Source organism: Ranitomeya variabilis, chromosome 7, assembly GCF_051348905.1.
Source record: "Ranitomeya variabilis isolate aRanVar5 chromosome 7, aRanVar5.hap1, whole genome shotgun sequence".
In the NCBI taxonomy this organism is placed as follows: Eukaryota; Metazoa; Chordata; class Amphibia; order Anura; family Dendrobatidae; genus Ranitomeya; species Ranitomeya variabilis.
In genome coordinates, this window is record NC_135238.1 from 13011320 (window position 1) to 13021624 (window position 10305).

Here is a 10305-nt window from a genome sequence, read left to right on the forward strand (position 1 = left end):
ATGGGGAGGTGGGCTGTATTATATTCTATGGGGTTACATTATACTCTGTGGGGTGGCTGCATTATACTCTGTGGGGTGGCTGCATTATACTCTGTGGTTGCCGCATTATATTCTGTAGGGTGGTGGCTACATTATACTATATGTGGGCTGCATTATACTGTATCGAGGACTATGGGGAATACGTTATACTATATGAAGAACTATGGGGTGCATTATACTATGGGAAGTGAATTGTACTACATGGATGACTATGGCGGTGCATTATACTATATGGTTACTTTGAGGAGTGTATTATGCTATATGGAGGACTATGAGGAGTGTATTATACTATGTGGAGGACTGAGCAGTGTATTGTAATATATGGAGGACTATAGGGAGTGTATTATACTATACGGAGGACTGTGGAGCACATTATAATATATGGAGGACTATGGGGTGTATTTTACTAAACAAGTAAAATGCTGCATATTCAGATTGTTTTTGCTGGAACAAAAATCATTGTTCTCAGCAGCATATCGCCGCTGTAAACTGTAGATGTGCTGCTGATAACATGATACTGAATGGGGATCGGTTAGAGATCTGTTAGTGATCGTTCTGTCCCATCATTCTTTCTCAGACGGTGGAAAGAGGCCGGGAAACAAGTGTTGAACAACTTCAGTATTGTCGATCAAACTCATTTAGCAGCCTGAACTCAGCGCTTCTAAATACAACCGAAATGCTTTTGTGTGATGTGCAATATGTTAGCATTTTGGGCCCCATTTTAAACTTTGCCTAGGGCCCCACTTTGCCTAAAACTGGCCCTGCCTACAAGTGTACAAAGATATTATACAGTCACCATGTGACTAGTGGGCCTGTGTAACTTCAAATGCCAGGGCTGAATTTTAGTCCCAGTCCGGCCCTGGCCCCTGATATGCGTAAACATTGAAACCCCCCACAAGTGACACCATTTTGGAAAGTAGACCCCTTAAGGAACTTATGTGTGGTGAGCACTTTGACCCAACAAGTGCTTCACAGAAGTTTATAATGCAGAGCCGTAAAAATAAAAAATCATATTTTTTCACAAAACTGATCTTTTCGCCCCAATTTTTTATTTTCCCAAGGGTAAGAGAAGAAATTGGACCCCAAAAGTTGTTGAGCAATTTGTCCTGAGTACGCTGATACCCCATATGTGGGTGTAAACCATTGTTTGGGCGCATGGCAGAGCTTGGAAGGGAAGGAGCGCCGTTTGACTTTTCAATGCAAAATTGACTGGAATTGAGATGGGACACCATGTCGCGTTTGGAAAGCCCCTGATGTGCCTAAACATTAAAACCTCCCACAAGTGACACCATTTTGGAAAGTAGACCCCCTAAGGAACTTATCTAGATGTGTTTTGAGAGCTTTGAACCCCCAAGTGTTTCACTACTTTATAACGTAGAGCCGTGAAAATATATAAAAAATTTTTTCACAAAAATGATTTTTTAGCCCCCAGTTTTGTATTTTCACAAGGGTAACAGGATAAATTGGACCCCAATAGTTGTTGTCCAATTTGTCCTGAGTACGCTGATACCCCATATGTGGGGGGGGGGAACCACTGTTTGGGCGCATGGCAGAGCTCGGAAGGGAAGGAGCGCCATTTGGAATGCAGACTTAGATGCATTGGTCTGCAGGCGTCACATTGCATTTGCAGAGCCCCTGATGTACCCAAACAGTACAAACCCCCCACAAGTGACCCCATATTGGAAACTAGACCTCCCAAGGAACTTATCTAGATGTGTTGTGAGAACTTTGAACCCCCAAGTGTTTCACTACAGTTTATAACGCAGAGCCGTGAAAATAAAATGTATTTATTTTTTCACAAAAATGATTTTTTTAGCCCCCAGTTTTGTATTTTCCCAAGGGTAACAGGAGAAATTGGACCCCAAAAGTTGTCCAATTTGTCCTGAGTACACTGATACCCCGTATGTGGGGGGAACCACTGTTTGGGCGCATGGCAGAGCTCGGAAGGGAAGGAGCACCATTTGGAATGCAGACTTAGATGGATTGGTCTGCAGGCGTCACGTTGCATTTGCAGAGCCCCTGATGTACCCAAACAGTAAAAACGCCCCACAAGTGACCCCATATTGGAAACTAGACCTCCCAAGGAACTTATCTAGATGTGTTGTGAGAACTTTGAACCCCCAAGTGTTTCACTACAGTTTACAACGCAGAGCCGTGAAAATAAAAAAATCTTTTTTTCCCACAAAAATGATTTTTAGCCCCCCAAATTTTTATTTTCCCAAGGATAACAGGAGAACTTGGACCCCAAAAGTTGTTGTCCAATTTGTCCCGAGTACGCTGATACTCCATATGTTGGGGTAAATCCCTGTTTGTGCGCACGAGAGAGCTCGGAAGGGAAGGAGCACTGTTTTACTTTTTCAACGCAGAATTGGCTGGAATTGAGATCGGACGCCATGTCGCGTTTGGAGAGCCCCTCATGTGCCTAAACAGTGGAAAATCCCCAATTCTACCTGAAACCCTAATTCAAACACACCCCTAACCCTAATGCCAACGGTAACCCTAACCACACCCTTAACCCTGACACACCCCTAACTCTAATCCCAACCCTAATCCCAACCGTAAATGCAATCCAAACCCTAACTTTAGCCCCAACCCTAACCCTAACTTTAGCCCCATCCCTAACCCTAACTTTAGCTCTAACCCTAGCCCCAACCCTAACCCTAACGGGAAAATGGAAATAAATACATTTTTTTAATTTTATTATTTTTCCCTATCTAAGGGGGTGATCAAGGGGGGGTTGATTTACTTTTATAGCATTTTTTATAGCGGATTTTTATGATTGCCTGCTGTCACACACTAAAAGACGCTTTTTATAGCAAAAAAGTTTTTGCGTCTCCACATTTTGAGACCTATAATTTTTCCATATTTTGGTCCACAGAGTCATGTGAGGTCTTGTTTTTTGCGGAACGAGTTGACGTTTTTATTGGTAACATTTTCGGACACGTGACAGTTTTTGATCGCTTTTTATTGCGATTTTTGTGAGGCAGAATGACCAAAAACCAGCTATTCATGAATTTCTTTTGGGGGAGGCGTTTATACCGTTCCACGTTTGGTAAAATTGATAAAGCAGTTTTATTCTTCGGGTCAGTACAATTACAGCGATATCTCATTTATATCATTTTTTTATGTTTTAGCGCTTTTATACGATAAAAGCTATTTTATAGACAAAATAATGATTTTGGCATCGCTTTATTCTGAGGACTATAACTTTTTATTTTTTTGCTTATGATGCTGTATGGTCCTTGACCGCTCCTGGCACATAGTGCCGGATGTCAGCTGCGATAGTCAGCTGACACCCGGCCGTGATCGGCCGCGTTCCCCCAGTGAGCGCGGCCGATCGCGCTGGACGTACTATTCCATCCTTGGGAAGTAGGGCCCACCCCACATGGACGGAATAGTACGTCCAATGACAGAAAGGGGTTAAGCATATAAAGACAACATATACTGGACTATTGATTTATGCACAGTTTATTGAGAGTTTAGATATGCTTTAAGAAGTACTTACCTTTATCTTGCTTTCCTGTTCACTCCAGAAGCTCTGAGATGAATGCAGGCATTCCTTCCCTGTGTTTGTTATTTTTTCCCCTTATGTGAGGAGGAGGAGCTTCAATACTCATGATGAACGTAAACTGCAGCACAGATTCATCTCAGCTAAAAGTCGAGACCTTAGATCAGGAGCACGACAGACATTCATAGGACATTTTATAACTTTCCCATATTTTTCTAAAAAAAATTATTCCCCACAAACTGCATTGAACTACTGTTCCCAATTTATTATATATTTTAGGAGTCGGAGTCTGTCCATTTTATACCAACTCCAATTCCGACTCCACCAAAATGGGCTCCGACTCCACTACCACAGCCCTGCTACGGACAAGAACGTTTGTGATGATATATGATGTGTTACCATTACATTCTTGTTACCTCCATGGACTCAAACATCCATCAACGTAACATGTGTCCGTGTGTTTATTTACCATGACATAATATATCACTGGTTACGGCACAGACAACCAAGGTAGTGATAACAGGCAGACCCGAAAAAGTAGAGGAGAGCCAACACGGATGTGTGGTCTCTTATCTCTGCTGCTATTAGTTGGAACCCTGTTTCTGACAGCATATTTCATCTTGCAACACAGCCTAAAACAACACAGGTGCAAGAAAAGTGGGTTTTCGGTTTTTGTTTCATGTCCCTAAGCTTGCACTAGGGAAAAATTAATATAATCACATTAACACGGTAACTGCCACTTTTTATAACACCAAAATAACAGCAACACTAAATTCGGCCACCCCGCTCATGCATAGCAAAACTCGTACACTCAACAGACAGCCCTGGCTGACCAACCTGACCAAAGAACTGAGACGGGCTTCCAGGATTGCTGAGCGGAGATGGAAGTGATCCCACTCTGCCAACCAATTCACTGCATACAAGCAGTCCCTCGCCAGCTTCAAGTCCACGCTCACTGCCGCAAAACAAACTTACTTCTCATCTCTCATATCCTCCCTATCTCACAACCCTAAACAGCTTTTCAACACTTTCAGTTCTTTACTCCGTCCCCCTGCACCCCCTCCCTCCTCTCTCATTCCTGCTGAAGACTTTGCCTCTTTCTTTAAACAGAAGATCGATACGATCAGAGAAAGCTTTGGCCCACAGCCCCTCTTAGCTGCTCAACCCTGCTCCTCCAAAACCAGCTTCTCCACCATGACAGAAGATCAGCTCTCCACCCTCCTGTCAAGATCACACCTCACCACCTGCACACTCGACCTGCTCCCATCTCACCTCATCCCTAACCTTTCCACGGTCTTCATCCTAACCCTAATGCACCTCTTCAACCTCTCACTCACAACAGGTGTCTTCCCCTCATCCTTCAAGCATGCCAAGATCACACCCATCCTCAAAAAGCCCTCCCTCGACCCATCTTCTGTGTCCAAATTACTGGAGCAACAAATCCATCTTGAACTGTCCTCCCACCTCTCCTCCTGCTCCCTCTTTGATCGGTTACAATCTGGCTTCCATCCCCATCACTCAAGTGAAACTGCCCTAACTAAAGTCACCAATGACCTACTAACTGCCAGGAGCAAGCGACACTACTCTGTCCTCCTTCTCCTAGACCTGTCTTCTGCCTTCGACACTGTGGACCACTCCATTCTGCTACAGATGCTCTCATCTCTTGGCATCACAGACTTGGCCCTATCCTAGATCTCGTCATATCTGACAGACCGAACATTCAGTGTCTCCCTCCCCCACACCACCTCCTCACTTCGCCCCTTGTCAGTAGGTGTTCCTCAAGGCTCTGTTCTAGGACCCTTACTCTTCTCCACCTACACCTTCGGCCTTGGACAGCTCATAGAATCCCACGGTATGCAGTATCATCTCTACGCAGATGACACGCAGATCTATCTATCCGGACCTGACCTCACCTCCTTACCAAAATCCCGCACTATCTGTCTGCTATTTCAGCCTTCTTTTCTGCTCGCTTTCTACAACTGAACATGAACAAAACAGAATTCATCATCTTTCCCCCATCTCACTCTACCCCTCTACCAGACCTATCCATCAAAGTCAATGGCTGCTCACTTTCCCCAGTCATACACGTCGGTGCCTCGGGTGATCCTCGACTCTGCCCTCTCTTTCAAGCCACATATCCAAGCCCATGCATCTTCCTGCCGTCTCAAACTCAAAAATATTTCCTGGATCCGCGCATTCGTTGATCGCGACACCACAAAAACACTAGTGCATGCACTTATCATCTCTCGCCTTGACTACTGCAACCTCCTACTCTCCACTCCAATCCATCCTACACTCTCCTGCCTGACTAATCTACCTGTCTCTCCGCTATTCCCCAGCCTCTCCCCTATGCCAAGCCCTTCACTGGCTTCCTGTCGCCAAGAGACTCCAGTTCAAAACCCTCACAATGACATACAAAGCTATCCACAACCTACCTCCTCCATACATCTGTGACATGATCTCCTGGTACCTACCTACACGCAACCTCCGATGCTCTCAAGACCTCCTTCTCTACTCCCCTCTCATCTCTTCTTCCCGCAACCGCATCCAAGACTTCTCCCGTGCTTCCCCCATACTCTGGAACGCTCTACCCCAGCACATCAGACTCTCGCCTACCATAGAAACCTTTAAAAAAGAACCTGAAGACTCACCTCTTCCGACAAGCCTACAGCCTGCAGTGATCCTCAACCTACTGAACCGCCGCACAACCTGCCCTAGCCTCTCCTAGAGTATCCTCACCCATCCCCTGCAGACTGTGAGCCCTCACGGGCAGGGTCCTCCCCCCTTATGTACCTGTGTGCCTTGTTTTTGCTCATGTTCAAAGTATTTGTTTATATTTGCCCCGTATTCACATGTAAAGTGCCTTGGAATAAATGGCGCTATAAAAATGAATAATAGTAACTCATCCTCTGCGGATCCAGCGATGCATCTCTGCCACTGCAGTGATGGCTATGTAGACAGCACAAGCCACCAAGCCTAGTGAATGGCTACAATAATCATTTGATGTTACCCCTGCAGCCTGTCAACAAAGAGCGCAGCGGTGGAAAGTTATCACTGGTCCAGTGGAAGATGAGTAGCTGTGATTTTATTATTTCTCCCTAGAGCAAGATTATGGACAGGAAAAAATTAAACAAGAAATCATTTCATGGTGTGTGTACAAGATGACTTTTTCAGACATATGTCCTCTGGAATTCATCCCTAAAAAGTGCTGGAAAAAAATAACATAATGCACGCTGTATTTGTTGTGTCTATGGATACTTCTTTTCATGGCCTCAGGGTTTGGAAACCTTGAAGTAGCGAAAAGCATTAACACATTCATTTTTCGGGCAGCCTTCTTTAGAAGTCACCCACTCTTTATACTTGACAGCATAGAGCAAAGACGGCAGTTACAGAGCCGCCACAAAAAATGACTGAAAAGACCTTTCAGGAAAGCAATTGCAAATGGTTTCCTGAAGCCTTTTTGCCTTGGAAAACTCAGCGATTTTCACCTGCTCCCCCTTCCTGCAAAGTGCCCAGTGCACAGGTAGTGGTAGTTCTGAATGAGAGCATTCGCTTTACCGTATGAAACAGAATTAAAATTAGATTATTAAATCAGAAAATTAGAATAAGTCCAGTAAGAGAAAAAACTGTAATTCCTCCATTTTTATGTTTTTTTTACACCATTCAATGTGCAGTAAAAATAGGTGGCAACATGATTCTCTAGGTCAGTATGACCTGTGTCAAACATATACTTTTTTTTAAGTTCAATGCTTTAAAAAAATAAATACATTTTACCGTAATTTATGTTGCTTTTTTCTTGGACCTGAACTTTATTCTTCTGTTCATGCAGCTCTGAGGTTTTGCTTTTTCCAAGTCAAACTGAAGCTTTTGTTTATACTATATATACAGAGATGTATAATAGAAGAACAGAAATGCAATAAGGTTAAATCCCCTGCCCATTTCTCCGAGGTCTGACAACGTTTTAGGGTATGTTTCCACGGTCAGGATGGCCGGCGGTATCGCCGCAGCGGCGAAGCCGCTCGGCGCTAAGCCCCGCCCCCTTTCTGGGACGCGATGAAGCCGGATGTGTTAACTGTTTACATCCGGGATCATCGCTCTGTCCCATAGGGCCCTGTGATATGCCTTGCGGGGACGCTGCGTCCCCGCAAGGTGTACGGACATGCTGCGATCTGAAAAGACGCGCAACATGTCCGGAGTCGCAGGGAAGACTGATGCGGGTTTCCACGCATAGTGGACACGGGATTTCATAAAATCCCCTCCACTATGCTGGAACATCTGGACGCTGCGTGTTTGACGCTGCAGCTCTGCGCAGCGTCAAACACGCAGCGTATACTGACCGTGGAAACATACCCTTAGTGTGTAGTGTGTATGGGGCTTTCCTCACTTTCGCCAATGTAAAATTTCAAGAAAAAAAAAGATCCATTCTAGATTTAAACATGCCTGATCCTCTCCCCCATCCTTATTCTTTGGTTCCCATGGTTGTGTCAGGAGAAACAGCTGGCAGTCAAACATGCATTCTACTGGCAGCTCAAGTACATGTCGAGCGTTAAATAGGTATTCTGTAAACCAGAGATGGTAACATCGAAATGTAAGGATAAATCCACACTGTGTCTTTACCCGGTGGTAAAAAAAAAAGACACTTCAGGAAACTCTTTTTTTTCCTCTCCTTTCTTTTCACTCTTTTTTTTATCTTCTGTCTCTTTTTCCTACTTTCTTTTTTCTTTTCTTTCTTGTTTTCCATTTCTTTCCCTCCTTTTCTTTCTGTTTCTCTCTTTATTCTCTACTTTTTCTTAACATTCTTTTTTCCTCTCTTACTTTTTCCCTTCCTTTTCTCTTATTTTTTCTTTGACACTTTATCGTCTTTCTACTTTCTCTATTTCTTTCTGTTCTTTATTTCCTCTCTTTAATTTCTACTTTTTTTCTCTGTTTCTTTTCCTCTTTCTCTATCTCTCCCTCCTTGAGAATCTGTCTCTAGAGCTTACTTTAAATGAAAGGAAGTGTTAATGGTGTGAGATAGGTAAGTAAAACAGCACAGCAGAGTTGAACTTTATCTCATTACAAACACATCTGCAGCAGCAGCTCTCTCACACCTCTGCTCTCCTGATCTACATGTCTCACACTGGTAACTCTCCTTTCATTTAAAATAATCTCTGGTGGCAGATTCTCGGGAAGATCTATGTCCGGCCCATAGATCTTAACAGCTGATTTACATATAAAAAAAAGTGGATTCCTCTTGAATAATATATCAGATTGCAGATATCAAGGTATCATTTTATTCAGCTTCCTATGACCTGCATGTCCATGTAGACGGCTTAGGAGGGTTGATTCTACTGACAGATTCCCCTTAAAGAGGCTAGAGGATAACCACAGCCTGTTTCTTCACATTTGTATCTCTTACAATGTGCACTGGTTATCAGGATAGTTACTATATAAGAAAAAAATAATAATTGTAGACTGATATAAATGTGTTTGTCTTATTTTTCATAGAACCAAACTGGAAGCACTGGTCTCGGACATATCAGGACTGCGGTTTCCGGGCATTCGATTAGATTATTACCACAGAGATGTGACGGCTAACGTCTATGTACTCCTGGATCTTAGTTCTTCATCTTCTAGAACTGACAACACGGATGAATGGCCGAACACTTGAGACAAATCAGCATTATAATAAAAGACTGCCAACTTCAGATACAAGCACAGTGATAGATTGTGTATAGCCTGTTACTCCTCTACATTGTATTATTAATGTAACAACCTGGATCTGTGCACATGAAGATTTACCTTATCATGCATGGAGAACATAATAAAATGTAATGAAAGTATTAATCAGAATGTGGACAAACACAGTACGGAGTACAGCTGGGAAGCTGAACTCTTCACTGTAGGAAAAAACGTGGACAGAATTCATGTATTGGTGCGTCTTGTCTTGCCGCAATAAGTTTACGGCATATTTAAAATATGGCAACTGTTTATTGTATTTATTGAAATTTAAAAGCCACATGAGAAATAAAAAAGGAACAATATGATCAAAAGATGTCACTAAATATAATTAAATGGGTCTTGAAAAGCCCTTGTGAAATAATAAGCTAAATCTAATAATGAAGAGGGTAAGGCTTAAAAAAAAGCTCTTTTAAGTGTATGCTGCTCTTTCACCGATCGTCTCATGGGGTATTTCACAAAACCAGCTGAGCTGCAACAGTGTGAACGAAGCCGTGCACGGAGCACCAGTAATAAGGCAGATACTCGGGTAGATTTATGCCCCGCCTATAGATCTTAACAGCTCATCTACATATACGAAAAATAGAAAACACAGAAAAAACCAGACCAAAAGTCCAGAGTAATAATTAAAAATCATATAAGTTTTATTAATGCATCAAAAAAATAAAAAACAATACAGGGAAAATGTAATAATGACAGTGTATAATAAATTAATAAATACATAAGGGCGCACCTAACCAGGATTATACTATATATAAATTACTAATTGCCACACAAAGTGACAACAAAATATAATACAAAGTGTATATAAAACTGCATCAAGAATTAATCTCATATGGAGAAATTGCACAAGTGTAAAGAGGTGTGCAGCGCAATAAATAAATAAAGGAATGTGATGTCATAATCATAACATACTCACAGTGCTCGTGTGATCCCGGTTTCCTGGATGGCGCCCTCCCCAACGCGCGTTTCGGCATGCTGCCTTCGTCAGGGGGTGGCGTCATTAGGAAAGGGGGTAGTTTAAATACCATTATCAACCA

At 42.8% G+C, this 10305-nt stretch overlaps 1 protein-coding gene across 3 annotated transcripts in view; it reads left to right on the plus strand.

Annotated features, from left to right (window-relative positions):
* Nucleotides 1-9864, plus strand: part of LOC143785350 (uncharacterized) — a 53145-nt gene extending 43281 nt beyond the window's left edge. The window contains exon 7 of one of the 3 annotated variants that reach the window (XM_077274120.1): nucleotides 9035-9858. In XM_077274120.1, coding sequence (XP_077130235.1) covers nucleotides 9035-9096 — 62 coding nt within the window. In that variant the 3' untranslated portion in view covers nucleotides 9097-9858. Of the gene's footprint in view, nucleotides 1-9034 lie in introns of all 3 variants that reach the window. The other 2 variants (XM_077274118.1, XM_077274119.1) reach the window with 2 other exon arrangements.
* The last annotated feature ends 441 nt before the right edge of the window (nucleotides 9865-10305 follow it).